This window comes from Epinephelus moara, chromosome 24 (genome assembly GCF_006386435.1).
Source record: "Epinephelus moara isolate mb chromosome 24, YSFRI_EMoa_1.0, whole genome shotgun sequence".
In the NCBI taxonomy this organism is placed as follows: Eukaryota; Metazoa; Chordata; class Actinopteri; order Perciformes; family Serranidae; genus Epinephelus; species Epinephelus moara.
The window spans coordinates 14,512,600-14,532,456 of NC_065529.1; the positions used below are offsets into that span (position 1 = coordinate 14,512,600).

Genomic DNA, 19,857 nt, shown 5'->3' on the forward strand with positions numbered 1-19,857 from the left:
AAATTGAGGGTGCATTGTAGGGTCTATGGGCACAAATACTTAGGAATATCAGGGTTACCAATATTAATATTACATGGTCATTTGTTCAAAGTTTCAGTTGAATGTACATAGTGAATGACAAAGTAAAAAGACAAAGGTTTATAGTTGGCTCAAAATCCTGCCATGATTTAAGTACAAAATAATTGTCATTCCCCACATATAATTGTAATGAAATTGGGTTTTAATATCTAATTGACTTTTGTGTCTCCGGAACTTGAAAATGCATTCTGACTTATAAATTTATACTATGATTTCTGGCTCATAAATAACACCAGTTTGTATGTGTCACAGCTTTTATGTAGTGCCAACTAAACATTAAAGGTGGATGACTGAATATAAATTTTTAAGTTTTGCCAGAGGTTTCTCAACAAAAATGCAAACGACAGAGACATATTTAGGTCTATGCTGAAAATCATTTTATTACCCTTTTTCCCCCCCATTTCATTGATGTTGGTGATGCATTCAAAACAAGCGAGTTTTACATCATGATGTGAACCCAAGACATGATATGGCCTTTATGCATGTATGTTTATTTTAGATGACCGACATGCGTTTAGAGTGGGAAAATATTGGTGGTATTTATAAAAATTAAAACATGATGGATAAGGGAGTTAAACATTAAGAAGCCTTTATAAAAGAAGCAGGTGCATTCTCTATGTTGTCCACAGGGGGGCGGTGTTTCAGACCACCTCCATGTACCGGAAACACATTCGGTAAGGGTCATCTGGCATCACGCTTCCAACATGGCGGTGAATCTCACAGACCTCTCCCTGCCTCAATTAGAGGGACTGAAAACCCAACTAGACCAGGTAATATGTAAAAGTTAATCGTATTTTATCTTGACTGTGTTCTTTTATATTGACTTAATGTGGGCGTTAATCTAAATGGAGACGGGAGAGTAGCAGAGTAGCTAGCTAGCTCCTCTGAAGCTAACGCTACAGACGGTAATTAAATATGCAGGGTGTGTAACGTGAGTCTCAAACCTCTCCACGCTTCGTTATAGCGCTGTGTGTAACACATGTCAACAATTATGTTTCACGCATTTCTACAGCAGTAAAAATACTTTGACATGTTTACTGTGAGCACTTTTAAAGTCTCATGGTAAATGGGTGGATTATACATCACATCTTTGGATTCAGATAACTGACAGGTGTGGTCGCTGTGTGTGTGTGTTGACTCTCTAACGTCGCCTGTCTTGTACATGTTGATGTTTTGCAGGAGATTGAGTTCCTGACGTCTTCAATAGGTCAGCTCAAAGTGGTTCAGACGAAATATGTTGAAGCAAAAGATAGTATGAACGTGCTGAACAAAAACAATAAAGGTGAGTCCAATGCATTTAATGACTTTGTGTCCCATCAAGCGTTTAACAGAGATGCAGGAATGACTGATCAAAGCATATTTAGCTCATGAGTGGTTCCTCATTTGCTGTGATAGATCATTTTAATCTCTGCTATATGTTGGGGTGGTAATAATGACCACAAAGAGCTCACTGTACATCAGTGTGTTGCACAAAATTCTGTCCTTTTAAACATTCATTGTTTTCAAAGGTATACTGATTTCAGTTTGATGAAAGTTAATAAAAACATCAACTATATCTGTGAATCTGCAGCAGTTAATTGTTCCCCCATCTCTTCTCTCTCATACAGGAAAAGAATTGCTCGTGCCACTTACCAGCTCTGTATCCTTCACTTACAGTGGAACAACCAGCAACTCATGTTTTGTGTGATGTGCTTTAAATGAAGTCATGTGTCCCCTGAGACATGCATACTTGTCCTTGACATTTCTTCTTCTCAGATGTACGTCCCTGGAACATTAAATGACGTGGAGAATGTTTTAGTGGATGTGGGGACAGGATACTACGTTGAAAAGGCAATTCAATTAAATTCTTTATTAAGTCATTTGTTCAAATCACGTCTAACATTGTCATGTAAATTTTATTTATACTCTCTATTTGTCTTTCTCCGCAGAGTGTGGAAGACTCAAAGGCATTCTTCAAACGCAAAATAGACTTCCTCACAAAGCAGATAGAGAAAATACAGCCAGCCCTTCAGGAAAAACACGCCATGAAACAAGGTAAGCTACTTTTTTTTTTTTTTTTTTTTTTACAGATATCTCCATTTCCTCCTTATAATTTTGCTAAATGGTATTGCCTTTTTTCTCCTTCAAAGCCATATATTTTAATGCAACACGTCCCTTATCTTTTATTAACATAATAGAAATCAAAAGGCAAGTCCAAAGAAACAGCATTCACTTTAAAGTTATTCAAGTGTCATTTAGTGTTTTACAACCTGGGCCATATTTTCCCATGTTTTTATGTCGTGGTGACTAATGAGAACAACAATTTTTGAAAGTGCTCCAGTAATGAGTGAGAGCGCTGCAGCTGCCAAACAGGCTACAATGTAATCGCTTGATGCATATGCACCTGCAGTGTGTGTCCACTTAAAGTTCTTGTTTTCCCACTGACAGGCTTAGATTATTATTGTGTCTGATAACATTATAGAAAGAATTCCTACAGAAAAAGAAGTGCAAGATTGTATTTGTTTAACCAGAAACAGCCTAAAAATCACTATCACCAAACCCACCAGACTTTATTTAAATAAACAGTAATTTAAGTGTGTATAGAGCAGCATATTTTCACATCTAACTGGATGGATTAAGGGTTCATTTCAACCAAACCAGAGCTAGTGATTGTTGGACCGGTGGTGAGACAAACCAAGATGGTTTTTGTGAGTTTTATTTTGTTTCTGTTGACTCTGAATGAGATTTGTTTTACAATGATAATATTACTGTTTACTTGAGTGGAGTCTGGTAACAAAAAGGATCTTGGACCCAGATGCTTAAAGAAAAAGGTCTATCTCTGTGGGGATCCTTTCCATAATGTTGTCAGACACTTAAAATAATCTGAGTCTGTCAGTGGCAAAACCAAGAACTTTAAGTGGATGTAAATTGATAGTGCGCATACGCTCAATACTGGACCAAATTCCAAAATTGATGGTCCCATTATTAACTTAAATACAAAAAATGGGAAAATAGGATCCAGGTTGACAAATACCAAATTTGCTGTTTGCAGCTGAGTGCAAAACATTCTATATTTATTATGATGTATTTCAAAGTCAGTCAACCATAAGCTCACCTTTTTAGTTCAGAACATATTAACACACCTGTTTACTTTGCACATTGTGCTCTTTCTTCCAGCTGTGATTGAAGTAATGAACGTGAAGATCCAGCAGCTACAGCAGAGCCAGCAGGCGTCACAGATGATTGGGCCCACCAAGGCTTAAGGAGAACACCTGTTTGAACTCCTCATGTTGAACTCTTCAAGCATTTTTACGTTTGTGCGCAAATAACTCGCGTCTGCTGTTGTAGGACAAGAAAACGCCTTCTACTTATCTGATGAAGTCATGTTAGATACTGAAGAGTAAAGATTTGTTTTTTTTCTGTACTAAGTGCACAAACCTTGTCACCAGTCAATTATAAGTCAGCTGTCGCCACAGTAACTCAATCACGTGTACTTTGTCAATTATAAGTCAAATTAATTGGGTGTCTGATAAGTGTGCGTAATTAAAAAGGTCGCTGTGCATTCATGAACATTGTTTGTTATTGATGTGTATTCATCAGTGGGGTCCTCTACCAAGACCTCTGTTTTTAAATCATAGTTTGTGAACATTTTTTTGTAAGTAAACAGGCATCTTCAACACAAGTTTTAAGGCCCTGCAGACACACACAGGTGTTTACACTCATTCTAGTTAATTAGACTGCTCATGTTAAAGGTGGGAGAGCTTGAATTACATGAGGTCACTGGACTCCATCTGGTTGTCTGTACACAGCCACACAATCCTGAGAGCAGGGCTCATCAGCAACAAGTGAAATCACCAGTGTGGGTTTACCATTGACGTACAGGGCCCTTGACACCGAGGTGATGGCATGACTGCAGAGGAGAACAGTATTCGTTCAGTGAGTACAGGATCCTGTGCAAATCAACTCCAGCACAAACATGCAGTCATAATCTAACAACTGTTTCTATCAAGACATGCTTATTACATGTTCAACACACTAGCATTAGCCTTCATAATGTTGTTTCCAGCTGCGAAGTTCCAAGTTATAAACCAAATCTTTATCATCTTTAGTGACAGTGATTTTTAACACTGTTTGGGTCATGTTAAAATGGTTTAAATTAATAACTGACTTGATCCTTGAAAAATCTGAACAGCGTGTATATAAGCCATAGTTTAGGTTCTGCATTTTTGTAACAATAAGGGAACAAATCATATACCTAGGTAATTTTTAGCTCAATGATTTAATGTGTAAATAAATAGAGGAAGTATCAATTCCTGTTTCTCATCATTATAAATGACTGTGATTAGTTAACACTTACATCATCAGTTCAGGAATTTATATTTACTTAATACATTAACTGATAAATTGATATGCTAGGACTCCAGTTAAATAAAAATACATATCAGACCCATATATTTCAGGGTTTCAGCCTCTCTATAAGCAGAATTTTTTTTACTGCCAATGAGGCCGTGTTCTTCCCCAGTAAAACTATTGAATTTATCAATAATGTAATAATTGATAAAAGTTAAATTTCACAAAATCCATGTTGTAAAGATCTAAGAAAAACACACTGCTGCAGTGAGATTGATATCTTTCAGTTCAATAGGAGCAAATTTAAAATTGTGATTTGTGCCAGTTTAAACTGTTAAAAGACTGTTTCAGTAGTGAACCCACGCTGCTGTTGAAGGACAGAGTTTGCCAGTGCCCATATCACTTCCAAACTTTGCATCAGACCGTGTCACTCAGCTTGAGAGTTAATAACTAACAGAGCAGTCAGTATTACTAACTTGGTTTGTTTACAATGCCAGGTGAAATACAGTGGTGCAATGTAAGTACATTTACTCAAGTGCTGTTCTTAAGTGAAATTTTGAGGTACTTGTACTCAAATATTTCCATTTCATGCTACTTTATACGAATAAATCCACTACATGTTGGTGGCAAAAAAAATTTTTTGTACTTTTATTCCACTACATTTATTTGATAACCTAAGTTACTTTGCAGGGTCAGATTAATTCCAAATATAAATTAACTAATACATTCAGATATTTCATTATGGTTTAAAGGGGAAATACACCCATTTTCAAAATTCATACATTTTATTCCTATGGGCGAAGACAGTTGAAAAATATCAGTAAATTCAAACAACTCTCTCCCAAATCCATAAACCAGAGAGTTGAAACTCAAATTTGTGATGTCATGGTGTATAAAGTCTGGAGCTGCTCTATAGATAATGAATGGTAAAAGATGTTACAGATGACACTGAGAGCACCCACATTAATAATATTGATGAGTAAATTGCTGCCTGTTTGCAACCTTTTGATGCAGCAGCCTTCTGCCGGTCAGGTGTAAGCAGGAGCGTCTCGAGGATTTGAGGAGATTCTGGATTTAGCTTGGACCTCTGTCAGGGGTCTGGGAGAATCCTCCCCTGGCACTATTTTTTTTGCATAAAAATCTCTCTTTAATGCTTTTTATGCACTCTGGCACTTCATCTACACCCAAAGTACAAAAAAATCCCCAGTGTGAATCCATATATATTTTAATAGTGAATTAGAAAGCACCCCACCTGGCACCATATTGCGGGCCAAATTTGGCCCACAGGCCACAAGCTGAGTATCACTGCCCCATGACATCACAAATTTGAGATTTACTTCTTCTTCTTTACTTCTCTGGCTTTGAGAGAGAGAAGCTCATGTTAATATTAATTGAACTTTCCTCTGCCATGGAAATAACATATTGGAATTCTTAATTTAAATGATGTTCACCTTTAAGATACCAAGCTCTATATAAAGTAAATAAAATTAACTCCACCTTTACCAGCTGATGTACGCATTAATGCATTAATAATTATAATCCAGTAATGTCATAACACCACTCTGAAATAGCCCATTCTGCATAATGAGTATTTAACTTGTGGTACTCATCAGTATATTACGTAACATTTCCAATGCAGGATTTGTACCATAGTATTTCTAAACTGTACTACTGCTACTTTAACTTTAGGGTAAAAGAAATTAGATAAGTTAAAGTGTACACGAACTGGCTCTGTGTGTGACATTACAAGCCCAAGGCAGGTCTTTTAAGTGCACGGGCTCAGCTCCATGACGCCTCGCCGGGGAGGTGGAGGCAGAGTGCAGCAGTGTGCAGTGTGTAGTGTGTTGTGTGTTGGGACAGACTGTGGCACAGACAGAGGACGCAGCTGTCACATGCTATCAGAGCGGAGCCTTGAAGCTGACCTGTAGGATGAGGAATTGGGCTTAAACAACATTAATTATCAAATGGGGAACGCTTTATAAACGAACAAACTGCGAAAGAGTCGTTAGTGTCATCGACAAGAAGCTTTCAAAGTTGTGGTCCGCGCGGACGCACCGTTTGGACCAGAGCACGTTAGGTCGTTTGAATCACGTTACCGGGGAGACGGTAGTTAACGACGACGGGCCGCTGTAAAGACGTGCGGCTAACAGTGTTTCAGAGTTAAAGCCTCCGCTAAGGATAAAAGCAACAGAGCAATTAAACCAGCCGGAGCTGAGGAGGACATACGAAGGCGAGGATCCAAGCAGCATGGTGAGTTCAGGGCCTGGGAGAGGGCACGCTAGCTAACATGCGACAACCTGTTTGCGTCCTTTATCACGTTTGACTCGTGCTGACTGAAGCTCCACCAAACTGCTATACACCGCTCAAGTAACTTTACACTTGGTCCATTAATTGGCGTTTATGCGAAATATTACGTACACGGACAGTTAATGTGTGGTACTGTCAACCTGTCAAACAAATTAGTTTAGGTAAAGAGTGTAAGGAAAGGCCGGTTCTAACTGGTCTGCTAATAAACTTAAGCTAGTTAGCTAACGGCAGGTATTTATGGAGTCAGCGGTGACAATATGGTAGACGGCGAAACGCCAAACAAGCTCACCCTACAGACACGTGTCTTTGAACGTAACATAATGAATTGGAAAAAATGGCATTTCTCTTTATTACAAGTTGCTTTCAATGCATAGTTTAATTCATTTTTGTTTCGTGTGTGGCGACGAAGTTACTACATGTGATAAGTGTTTAATGTTAGCTGTTACACAACTGTTACGTTAGCTAAATAGCTATCAGAGTTCCGTGATAAAGGTCATGGCAGTACACCGCCGAGACGTCGACTTTGAAACTGGAAAAATGTGGAGATATGCAAGAAATGTAACATTCACGAGCACATTATATCCAGAAACATCTATATTTAATCGGAACTAAGGAGAAAGTATTTGAAAATCGTTGCATATGGTTGTGTGGGCACGTCGGCACCATGTGCTCTTTCTTCCCAACCCCCAGAGCAACGCAACTTTGCCTCAGTGCAAACACAGAGCTGCTGAACTGTAACCACATTTTGGATAGCAGACATGTTGACCTGAACATATACGGGACTGATTCGTGTATTGGTTAAATAACAATAACTCAAGCACACTCGACGTTTTTCAATGGATGACAGGTCATAATGTCTCGTTCAAGTCACGCTGAGGCTCAGAGGCGGTCTCGCGCCATGTATGGTAACATGTGACCGTTTGAGGGGCGGGGTTAGAGTGATAAGGAAGCCAATGACAACTGTGAAAAGTCATATGGGTTATTTGTGTGAGTCGAAGTGTGAGGCCTTTCAGAGATGGAAAACTGGTTTACGAGATCTGGATTAACTGGCTTCATTCACTGGATTGGCTATGACATATTGTATGAATGATGTGGGGGCTGAATGCTGTTACTTTGAGCTATAGTGTTAAGAAAGTGATATTGAATGGCATGCAACACGTGTCAACTGCTTTAATACCTTATTAGTTGCTTAGTAATTGAATGAGTTTCCTTCTGACTTAAAAAAAAAAATAAAAAGATGTTTTTGGTTGAAAATGAGGCATTTTAGTGTGCAGAAATTTCCTTGCATATGTATTTAATAATTTGGTCTATGTAGCAGGAAGGTGCGTTCGTAAAGATGCTTGCATAGTAGCAGTTAAAAAACACCACTATGTCACACTGCACAACTCTGTTCACATGATGATCCATTTGTTGTCTCTCCACAATTCCACCAGTCTAGCCTCCAGGTCCAGGCTCCACTTTTGGAAGCTAAAAACAGTTTTGAATACCAGTTTCTCTGAATTACTGCTATTACACATGCCTGAAATCAGTTGCATGGCAGGGAATTCCACATATTTGAGTGTCAGACTTAACACATTACATCCCGTCGTGTTTCAAGGTCACAGTTTCAGAAACTCAAACTGCACTACTGTTTCTTATGACATACTTTTTAAGGTGGGAACTGAAAACTGTTTTCTGTAACTCATAGTTTATTCTTATAATCATGCAGGTTACCACAAAGGGAGCAGGTTTGAACCCAAATGCTAAAGTGTGGCAGGAGCCTGCCCACCAGAATGACATCCCAGAGGGGACTGAGGATTCTCCTTGGCCGTTGACCTACCCTCCTCCAGCTGAGATGACCAACGGTAAGAGCTTATTCTGTTCTGAGTGCGGAGAACTGACATTTATCTCCATCTTCCCCTAACATTAATTAGATATTAGATACCAAACCTCTGTCTACCCTGCACTACCTGACTATGAGTGACATATAGACATGCATAGTATTTATTGATCATTACCAAGATAATTGCATGTTAGGAATGGGATGATATACAATTTTTATTGTGATGAAATAACCCATTATCAGGACAGTCATGAATATCATGTTCACCAGCACCCAAAGAGGCTGTTGGGGACTATAAAAGAGACTCTGCAAAAATAGGCTGCATATGCATCAATGGTTGATATATTTTGTATTGGAAGATATGTCGCCATTTAAAATAGTTTTCAGATTGTTTGACTGTTTTTCAGTAAGAAGGATGTTCACTAAAATAGATGTGTGTCCTACCTGTGATGCAATACAAATACGTTTTTACCAAAATATGAGGTAAAGTGATTCTAGCATGTTTTATTATTGGGATTATTGGGATCATTATTAGGATAATATCACCAACTGCAACTCTTTTGGCCAGGATAATTGTAACGTGAAATCTTCCCACCGTCCATTGCCTAGGAAGCTGTTGTAACTTTTGCCCTCAGGGTGACACAGCAAAGACAAAGCATGACAGAGTTTGGGTAGGGCACTGGATCCTGTTGTTTAAACATGGCAGTTATTTCACAAACATTTTCCTCTTGCTTGCCTCTTCTGTCTTAGGTTACTCAGATGTTCCCTCTTTGGGGGGAAAAGGATACGACGCTGAGTATCCTGATAGCCCTGCTGACTATGCCCCTGTACCCACAGAGGGCATTGTGAACGGCACTGACCACCCTGACATGATGTATTTAGTCTTTGACCCACAATGCGAATCAGCCACAGATGGTGATGCTGCTAAGGAGCAGCCCATATCCGAGGAGAACCTAAGAGAGTCTTTGAAGAAACAGCTTGAGTTCTGCTTTTCTAGGTAAGTAGTGAAGTAATTTACAAATCCTGTTTTATTATACCACAAATTGCAACTCTTAATAGTGTTAATTCCTGTTCTGGCAAATTTCTTTCAACAATTAAAACTTGAAACAATAAAATATTCTGGATGGATTTATTTTTTACACTGATCTTTTGCCTTTATTGCACTAGCTGGAGTGTATGTAGCTACAAGAACAACATCAGTAATTAATGATTTAATTACCTTAAATGTTTTTTCATAACTGGAAAAAAAAACTGTTCCCACTGTAGACTAAATTAGTATATTCTGAAGTGCCCCTGCAGGGGTGTGAATCTCTGGTCTAACAGCCATTGATTAAATTCAATTCTTGAAATGTTTTGCTATTTTTGGGTGACATTTGTAGTTGTTGTTTTTGGTGTTTGCAGAGAGAACCTATCTAAGGACCTGTACCTGATATCCCAGATGGACAGTGATCAGTTTGTTCCCATCTGGACCATCGCTTGCATGGAGGACATCAAAGCCCTCACTACTGACATGGACCTCATTCTAGATGTGCTGCGAGGTAACTGTGCTGCCTGTGTTTATGAGAAATGCTTGCTGATTAACTGACACTTAAGTTAACAGACAGAATCCACATAAAACTTTAAAATGAATATACTGAGCTTTAATTACCTTTAATTATTTTAAATTACCTAAGTGGCATGGGGTGAACAATGCAGGTGTTAAGTAAAGGTTCTCCTGCACTTGTTAATTGTGGTGGTTCCCTGTCCCAGTTAAATATGTCACTATCTTAACAAAGAGTATAAAAAATTGAAACATTGAATGATATTTCAAACCGCAGAAGCCACGCACATAATATTACAGGCTACTGTTTAGAGCAGTCGCCTAGTAAACTGTCCACAACAGAGGAGATGGTGTGAGGATTCACCAGAGTCACCACTAACAATTGCAGTGTGTCACTGGTAATATAATCTCCACAACATGATGTTGCCATCACAGTGTGTTTCTGCTGATGGGTGGGGTCTTGTTGGCTATTGTGTCTGAGGTGTCTGTTTAGGGTTAGGAGCACATTCTTGCCTTTTGTGCTTACCACCTCCGACCACCGTTTGTCCACGGTGAAAACCCTGGAGGGTTTGTGTAGCTAATAGAGCTAGGTTTCTGTACTCGATACGGTAACTTGTTGACTGAAATTACCTGGCAGCAAGTAGTATCAAAACTTCTCCAGTCAAGTGATACCTGCATTTGATCCATTTTTGTGCCACAGGCTTCGTAGATTTAATGTGATGTGTGATTGGCCCCCATCGCAGCAGTTACAACCCACACAGTGTGGTGTGGTGAAGTCAAATGAGTGTATTTGATGGAGATGGCAGTTTAGCGTGCTTAACATAACACCAAAACATTCCAAAGTATGGCTATAGTACACGCAACTGAATGTTTCCACTCACATGATGGTTGTCAAATAAAGTAAAAAAAAAACGTATTAAATTAAGTACTCTATTGGTATCTGTATCACTTTAGGGGTACTGGTACTGGCATTGTAATTTTTTTAAAACAATATCCAACCCTACCAGTCTGTAACTGTTTGCCATTCATGTTTTTTTATCGCCGGTCTTCTGTACAGGGAATGTTTGTGTGTTGATAAGGACACTGACACAGCTTGCCAGAATTGCACTCAGATTTTGTAGTTATTTAAAAAAAACTCTTGTCAGAAACAAGAAAAAAAAAAAGCTGCAGTGAGATGCATATCCACCAACGGCATACTTTGTAGCTGTATTAAGGGCCCTCGAGTTAAATCCAGATGATGAAAGCACTTGTATTTAGCTTGTGTCTTTGTTGCAGCCTCTCCCATGGTGCAAGTCGACGAAACTGGAGAGAAGGTCCGGCCAAACCATAGTCGCTGCATCATTATTCTGAGGGAGGTGCCTGAGACCACACCTGTTGAGGTAAAGAAGGTTTCATACCACATACTAAGTACATTCTGACACAACAGCCATCCATCTTGCTGTGGAGTTCAATGTTGTATGAGTTCAGTGTTGCAGACAGAAATGTATAATATGTGCCTTGCATCTCTTTCACAGGAAGTAGAGGCTCTTTTTAAGAGTGAAAACTGTCCAAAAGTGTTGAGTGCTGAGTTTGCACACAACAGCAACTGGTACATAACATTTCAGTCTGATATGGATGCACAGCAGGTACGTCTCCACATTGATATACACTTGGCTTATTTTTGACCAACTTGCTGAATAATCTCAAGTTGGAATACAGTTATGTCTTTGGTTTAATGCTCATGTTACAATTTTTATTAGTATGCCATATATAATGCTCTCTTAACATTAACAATATAACTGCAGGGGATGTACTAAATGTCAGTTTTTGACATTCAAAGCCTCTATTGAAGTTTTCAACATGAAGCAAGAAATTGTGTTACTTATTACAGCAACTTTATCTTGTTATGAGCTAATGACAAGTTTATGGTTTATAACTACTGGACATCACAGTAATGCCCTGGGAGTGAAGGGGGAGGAAAGGTTTTATTTTACAGTATTTGTGAATATTTGGTTCTTTTTCTCTTTTGTTCTCAGGCTTACAGATACCTGAGAGAGGAGGTCAAAACATTCCAGGGAAAACCAATAATGGTGAGTTCTGTCACTGAAATGCATGAGCAGTTGTTTACTCTTTTTAGTACGCTACCAAGTAAAGTTTTATTTCAGGCTGGCTCACTGCTCAGCACTGGTTCTATTTACGACAGTAGCATGGAGCCCAGCAAGCTTTGTGTTACACAATACTGGTTGTGTTGTCAGCTGTCACGTCACCACTGTCTGGCTAAGCCATAGCCCCAGGAATGACCTTGGGATTTGTGTGCACAGAGACTTGATAAGCAAGGAGGTGTTTGTCAGAACTGTTGCACACTCCTCTATCTCCAGACAGTTTCATATCCCTTCTTATCACAATGTGACATTTACCTTTTTTGTGTTTTAGGTATCTAATATATCCTTTTTCAGCTGGACTTTGACTTGACCTTGTGTGCCCCCTGATAAAACACATGAGGCTGTGACATGTTAATGGTCCCGTTTAAACCCCAGTGATGATCAGTATCGCGCTTGGAAGGACCCATATGCACTGTGGCTGGCTGGGAGGAACTTGTAATCTGTAGCTACTTATCAGTCTGTTGTATCTCTGCCTCTACTCTATACCTCTACTCTTCCTCATCCTCTATTACTCTCCCTCTCCCGTTCCCTCCCCCTTTCTTTCCCCTAGTCAGTGCAGTGTTGTATGACCTAATGACCGTGGATTATGAGATCTGAGGGGACTATAGGACGATAGATAGTGCTACTCATAGGCACAGCAGAGGTGTGTCACGTCTTCACTCCCAGCAGACATACCTGATTATCTTCTTTCTTTCTCTCGCCCTCCCTCCAGGCTCGCATTAAAGCCATTAATACATTCTTTGGTAAGAATGGCTTCCGCAGTGTGGACTCAAGTGTGTACAGTCAGCATGTCCAACCACAGGCTCAGTATGGCTCCCCAGTCTACATGCAGCAGGTGTACAGCCCTCAGCAGCAGTACCCTGTATACCCTGTGGTGTCCCCCTCCTGGAGCCCTCCGGTCATGCCTTACTTTGAAACACCACTGGTAAGAACCTGAATGTCTTGTTCAGAATGTCTCCTAAAAATATAGATTTGAGTTCTTTTTTGTCCTCTAATTTTAGTTTGTGTCCACACACGGATTTATTGTATTGTTCAGAGCATCAGAAATACTTTAATGGAGCACATTGTCTAATTTGATTTCCCACTGCTGTTGTGATGTTTAGGCACCTTTCCCACACAGCGGATTCATGAATGGTTACAGTAATCCTGGGAACTACAACGCAAACTCAAGCTCCGTCAGCACCCATCGACCCATGAGCAGGAACCGGTAGGTGCAAGTCATACTGAAATGATAACTCTCTCATTCACAGTATTGCTGTCCAGTCTTAATTAACGCTCTTTCTTGAAATATATATCACATTTGAATTACATGTCAATGATATTATATTGCCTAAAGTATCAAAATGTGCTTCTGACATTCAGTAGTAAGAATTGTGTCCTTTGTGTGTTCCCAGAAACCATGTTAAGGGTCAACCTAGGCCTGGAGACGTGCCCCCTTCTTTGGCTCCAGAGACCCTGATGGACGGCCTGTCTGCTCCCTTGAGTCCACAGCCCCTTCACACATCAGGGACGCCAACTGGCACCACTTCAGCGACAGCCTCTCTGCCTTCCTTCAGCCTTAAAGACATTTCTCCACAGGCCATCATAGCCAGTGGATATCACAATGGGGCTACACGTGGCAGGTTAGTGAATATTATCCTGATTATTAACACTGGAAATGAAGATTTACAACCACAATGTGCCAGACTAATGCATATTGAAATATGTTATGTGTTGTGAATGATTTTTTCTGTATTTTATCATGTCACTCTATGGTCACCTTTCAAAGTTATATCGTCTAGATTTTACACAGTTAATGTAAACATGTAAGAAATACAACTTGTTTTTGGCTTTCACATTCAGTTCCAGAGTAATTCTTTGCGATGTTTTTTACATGTAAATTAAACTTTCATATGTCAAATCTTGTAATGTAAAATTATGTTTTTTCACTGTAGGAGAGGAAGCCACAGAGGCATGAGGAGGAAAAGAGAAGACGAACATACTACAGTCAGTATATTTCCTGTTTTGCCAATGTTAAACAAAGAGTGAATTTCCTGTGTAGACCAAAATGTTATCTTAGTGTGCTATTTTGTGGTGAGTTTCACATAGTGTTGCTAATCTCACATTTGACTAAAACTGTAATGAAAATTCCAGAGGTCTGCCCCTGTGATGGAGACCAAGGTACCACCACAACCAAAGTTTGACCTGGCAGCTTCCAACTTTCCTCCTTTGCCTGGATCTGTGGTCAGTATGCGTGGAGAGACTACGCCAGAGATGCGCCTTTCTGATGTTGTGCGTGGCCTAAAGGTGACCAACAAGGTAAAAATCTCTCTTTGAAACATTTCACCCGTGAGACTCATGTAAGCAGCATTTGAGTTACAGTTGTGTAAATGCACACCATTTAAAATTCTTTATTTCAGGCTCAGAGCCAAGAGGTTAACGAAACCCGACACACAAACATGTCAGAAGATGCTGTAAGCAAACCTGATTCTTTGAGCCTGGTTGCTACACCTGCGTCTGTGACACCACTCACAGTGACACCACCAGTCTTAAGGTACAGTTTACCTCAAGTTAATTAAGTGTCTGTGAATAAAAGGCGCATATACATAGAAAATGACTTATCTGTTACTTTTTGTGTCGATTTAGCGTTTGTCCTCCGGTAAAGGAAGAGGATAAAGCTGAACCTCCGGTTCCAAAGGAAGCTATCTCCTCATCCACAGAGGTTGCCTCCCCAACAGCCTCAGAACCTTCTCCCTCCACCTGCAGCCCGTCTGTCTCTACAGAAGCATCTTCGCCATCTTCCCCAACTCCAGCATCTCTGACATCAGAACTGGTAAGGCCTGCCTTCTTATCTGGACTGCCACATTATCCCACAGCAACATCAGCTTACAGCTCCCTGTTGAGTAATAGTTGGCCCAATTCACACTACAGAACTTATGATTTTTGACTCGCTGACCATTCAGCTCTCGGAAGAAGGTGTATCAGCTGTTGGGAGACACAAGCCAAGAGGCTCTCCAGTGCATTGCAGACACAACCCAAATATCTAGCCGGCTAAAGATCTGTGTTGGCGAGCTACAGCTGATGAGACCAGAAGACACTGGTTGAGGGGAACCCTGGGGGAGGGCTCACCTGTAACAATAGGAACTTATCTGTATGTGTTGCATTTGCAATATAGACCAAAGTTGTTGTTGCACTTAGAGAAAACGGGCTAAGAAGAGTAAAGATGTGTGGAAACAGGTTAATGTGTGAACATATATGCCAACGAGAAAAAAAAAAGTCTAGGGTGTGGTGTAACATAATTTCCTGTGTCACTTCTCGTGTAGGTTTTTGTGACAAAATGTAGTCTAAAGAGCAGACATTTGGCAGATGTAAACATTTTCAAACTGGACTATACCGAATTTACCACCTGTAGCCGCTACCGGGTGGAACATAATGACACCGTGTCCCGACAGCAAATGAGCATCAGACTGTCTCATCACATGATGAAACATCAGAGGTCTCTGTCCACACTGAATTCCTCAATTATGCATTTCTGTTGCTTCATGTAAACAAACCATGTACATACAAGATGTTTGCTTGAGATCAGACTGGAGATGCAACCACTTAAAAGATAAATGAGTAGCCTGCTTGCTATTTTCCTACGTTTGCAGCATTATTTTTTAAACAGAAAACATGTTTTTACATTGTGATACTACACGAAAATGACAAACAACATAGCAAACTACAAGTAGCCTAGCTTGTTATTAGCAGGGGTCATTTAGCTCAAGAGGAACTTTCAGCTCCTTGGCTTTCTTTCTCCAACCAGCTGCCATGTTATTTAGGGTTTTGTAGTGAAATCAGGAGGTACTGGGGAAATAATTCCTCATCTTAACTTCTTGAATCAGCCGTTCCTCACCCACTTGAAACACGCTGTTTGACAAAAGTTCAGGTCACAACTAGGGGTGTAAATGACCAGCTTCATCACGATACGATATTATATTGATTTGTTTGGATGACGATGCGATGTTTGTCGATATCACAAAGTCTGTCACCATACGATTTTGATTCGATTCGATTCAGGAGCCTGCGATCGATATGACGCGATATATGGCCATCTAACACAATCATTTACATCAACTCACAAAAACAACTAGAATATGATTTGACCATTTTATTTCTGAGCTCTGTTTGTTGTTTGAGCGGAGGCACGCTTGCCCAGAAATGGTGACACAGACGTGCTATGTGAATTTCAAAATAAATGTGTATCTTTAAGATGACGATATGGATCGATGTTTTCATTTTGCATCAGTATAATCGGATCGTTAATCAATGAATTGATGTATTGATGTGGAACGATGTATCGTTACACCCCTAGTCACAACGAAAGTGCTGTGTCCCATGTGTTTATTAATGACACCTCTTATGTTGGCTTCATATCCAAAATGTTACCATATTGGTGTTGATCACATTGTCATATTGCTTATTATTAGTGCAGTACATGTTGAATATAGTGCTGTGATGCCATCAGCACAGGTTGCAAATTTAGGCTACTTTTTAATTTGCCAAAACTTGTTAGAATGCCAAGTGCCGGTTAAGCCGGTTTGCATCACATCAAACTAGTTTTAACTCGTATACCTGACCCGACCAGCAAAACCAGAAATCCACCAAACTTCTTTGATCTTTGCATCAGACTGTGCTTTTTTTTTATCATAGCAAATTACATGGAGCCACAAAAGTATTATAGTCACTGTTTTAATGATAGTGTTTTAATATTTCGGTTTATAGGTCTTCAGGTGGTTTTTGTGTTTTATTACACGTGATTCATTTGGTTTTGTTTCTTGCTCATTTATTTAAAAAATTCTCCCATTATTCTTTTACCAGGCGGCAAGAAAGCTCAGCTATGCAGAGGTTTGCCAGAGACTGGCCAAAGACCCTCCACCAGCACAGACACCCACTTCCCCTCCCCCTCCCTCCTCAGCCAGTCAGCCCCTGCAAGAGCTCAAGGTCAACGGGGTTGAGGAGTCTCGGCCCAACTCCACGCGCACTACACACAAACCAGAGAAACCCAGAGACAGCCGGCCTCCTCGTCAACCGTTACGCTCCTTCAGAGGAGCAAACAGCCAAGTCCGATCCGCAGGGTTGAAGATTCGGGATCAGCAGAGAGGCCTGTATACTGGCAAACAGTTTTCCCCACACCGGGGCGCCAGACGCAGCGGCAAAGAACAGAACATTCCGCCAAGGTCACCAAAATGACTACAGAAAGAGGAACCTATAAAACATGAACTGAAACAGAGATAAAAACAATATATATGTAAATATATAATATATGTAAATAGAAAGATGAATATATTTCATTTAACAGACTTTTTCAAAGAATCTTAATATTGTTGCAGACCTAAAAATATTTAGAAAAACTTAATGTAGATTTCCCTTTTTGGGAAAATACATATAGTCTGCTGACAGAATTGCAGACTTTTGGGGTAAAACATACTCTGCTGAGAGTAATGTTACCATGACGATCTCAAAAAAAGCCTCCAGAGATGGGCTAAATGTGTAGCGCGCGCGTGTGTGTGTGTTTGAGCATGAGAGGAATTAAGAGGGATCCTGTTACTTTTAAATATACAGTAGACCAACATTTAGCAAAGACTGCCAACTTCCAAAATGACAAAAGAGGCACATTTGATTTCTTTTTGAGCGGTTATTGTTGGCATGTGATTCATCTTGAGTTTTTTTTTTTTTTTTTTTAAATCAGATTTGTTGTGCATTGAAATCAAGGTATATGAAAATGTATGAAATGGAAGAATCCAGGGCAGAATAATAGAAACAAAGGCGTGTGATAAACTACAGAAGGTTTGAACTTTAAGTAGTTTGTAGATAATTATTATATAAATGTTATTTCGTTAAATGATGCTGGTGTATACTATGTTACACGTTTTCAGGACATTACAGTGTGATGGTTATAATCCTTAAGTGTTTTTGCAGCAGTTGTTTCTGTGATGCAGACATCAGATCAATACTACTAACATTTGAAATAAGCTCTGCATCCTAACTGGAGTAGATCTGCTTATTTCATTTTTGCAGGATTGTATCAGTGATGTAACTCCTGTTCAAAATCAGTATAGCTTGTAAAAAGAGCGTGAGCAGTGATGAGAACAGTAGTCGTTTGCTACATAACCTACTGTTGTGGGGTTGTAGCTGTTAGCAGGAGAAAGACTGTCTTTCATGTTTATCAGATGTCAGTAATGCTGGTGTGCATCTCAAAAAGCAAGATTAAAGAGTTTGACGGCTAACTTTGGTTCAGGCCTGGGTTATGATATGGATCGTTTTAGGAACGTTTTTACAGTAGGTGGTAGGTCTTGAAAGCTAAGCGGTCCTTAATTGGTGACTAGCTTCTGCATGTGCATTGCTAAAACCTAATGGATGATGATGTGAGGGACCTCAGGAGAAGAAATTAGGATTTTTTTCCACCACAGAAATCTTTGGCTTCTTCTTGATAAAGGTAGCTACTCAATGGTTGGTGTTTAAAGTTGACTGCCTGAAACATCTGTTTTGATGGGACACATAAGGCTTCAGACGAGCGTAGTCCTTCTGGCATAAACCACTTTTTGTTCTTGATTTTATAAATGTCTATTTGTTGTAGCTTTCCTCGAGCGTGTGTATATACTGCTGTAGATGAGTTTAATTTTCTATCAAGTTATGTTTTTCTTTTCATGGTATTCAATGTTTGTGTGATGTTGGAAATTTTTTTATGTAAACTGATCTGAGAAAAGTGGCTTGATAATTGACAGCTAACTGAATTGGACACTGATCAGCCACTCGTGGCTTAACAATAAGACCTGTACCTGTAATGGTGTGAATTGAAATGCACTATTCTTTTGATCTCAAGGCTTTTGATCATTACAGCAGTAAGAAACGGAAAGGTGTTGCACAGAGATGTACGGCTGGAGCTTAAATGTGTTCATAAATGTTCTTCTTTTTCATCTGAATAGTTTGTAGTGTTGCAAATGGAATTCAACAAAAGATGATTGAAAAAAAATATCACATTTTCATGATTAAAGTTATAAAACATTTTGCCTTAGATAATTGTTTGGAGTCCTCTGCTTAGGGACTTGACTGCAGTGTACAGTATTGTGTGTCATGTAATCAGTAGTTCAGTCGTCTCCTGTGTATATGTGTCTGTGTAAACTTGTGTGTGTGTGTGTGTGTGTGAGAGAGAGAGAGAAAGGGATTGCTTCTGCTTCAGACTACATGGAACTGTTATCTCAAACCAAACCTCCAGTGCCTTTAACGGTCTTTAATATTAGATAAAGAGTGCAAGAGATGTGAGCACATCAATTTGTCTAACTATACAGGGCTGGTTAGCCGGTTGTCAGAATCCAACATTATCAGTAAATGACACTGGGAGACATTAGATCCTGCCCAGTGTTAATCTCAGTTTATTGTGGGTGCAGCTGCAGGGCTGGGGCTGGTTGGAGTGGAGCTTAGTGTGCGTGTGTGCATGCTTGTTTGTCCATCATGTTAGTTTGTCAATGCAATTTCAGTCTTATATCAGAATCCTGCTTGTAACTCACTAACATGGGACTGTAGTTTCCAGCCAAGTACACACTGGTTTATTAAGTGACTATTTTATTGCTGAGCCTGAAGTATGAGAATAAAGATTTATTTTTAAACAGTTGTGTCTT

At 39.6% G+C, this 19,857-nt stretch overlaps 2 protein-coding genes across 2 annotated transcripts; both read left to right on the forward strand.

Moving 5' to 3' along the window:
• The first annotated feature begins 713 nt into the window (after window positions 1-713).
• Window positions 714-3,627, forward strand: pfdn5 (prefoldin 5). Its single transcript, XM_050039081.1, has 6 exons — window positions 714-848; window positions 1,258-1,360; window positions 1,686-1,717; window positions 1,834-1,908; window positions 2,007-2,112; window positions 3,235-3,627. The coding sequence occupies exons 1-6, from the start codon at window positions 783-785 to the stop codon at window positions 3,318-3,320; spliced, it is 468 nt and encodes a 155-aa protein (XP_049895038.1). The 5' UTR covers window positions 714-782; the 3' UTR covers window positions 3,321-3,627.
• Window positions 3,628-6,244: 2,617 nt separating this feature from the next.
• Window positions 6,245-19,845, forward strand: larp4ab (La ribonucleoprotein 4Ab). The gene is made up of 15 exons (XM_050038079.1): window positions 6,245-6,657; window positions 8,423-8,558; window positions 9,287-9,533; window positions 9,938-10,074; window positions 11,352-11,455; window positions 11,591-11,701; window positions 12,092-12,145; window positions 12,930-13,142; window positions 13,321-13,424; window positions 13,612-13,839; window positions 14,152-14,203; window positions 14,351-14,515; window positions 14,617-14,750; window positions 14,843-15,029; window positions 17,057-19,845. Exons 1-15 carry the CDS (start codon window positions 6,655-6,657, stop codon window positions 17,426-17,428), a joined length of 2,247 nt encoding a protein of 748 aa, XP_049894036.1. The 5' UTR covers window positions 6,245-6,654; the 3' UTR covers window positions 17,429-19,845.
• The last annotated feature ends 12 nt before the right edge of the window (window positions 19,846-19,857 follow it).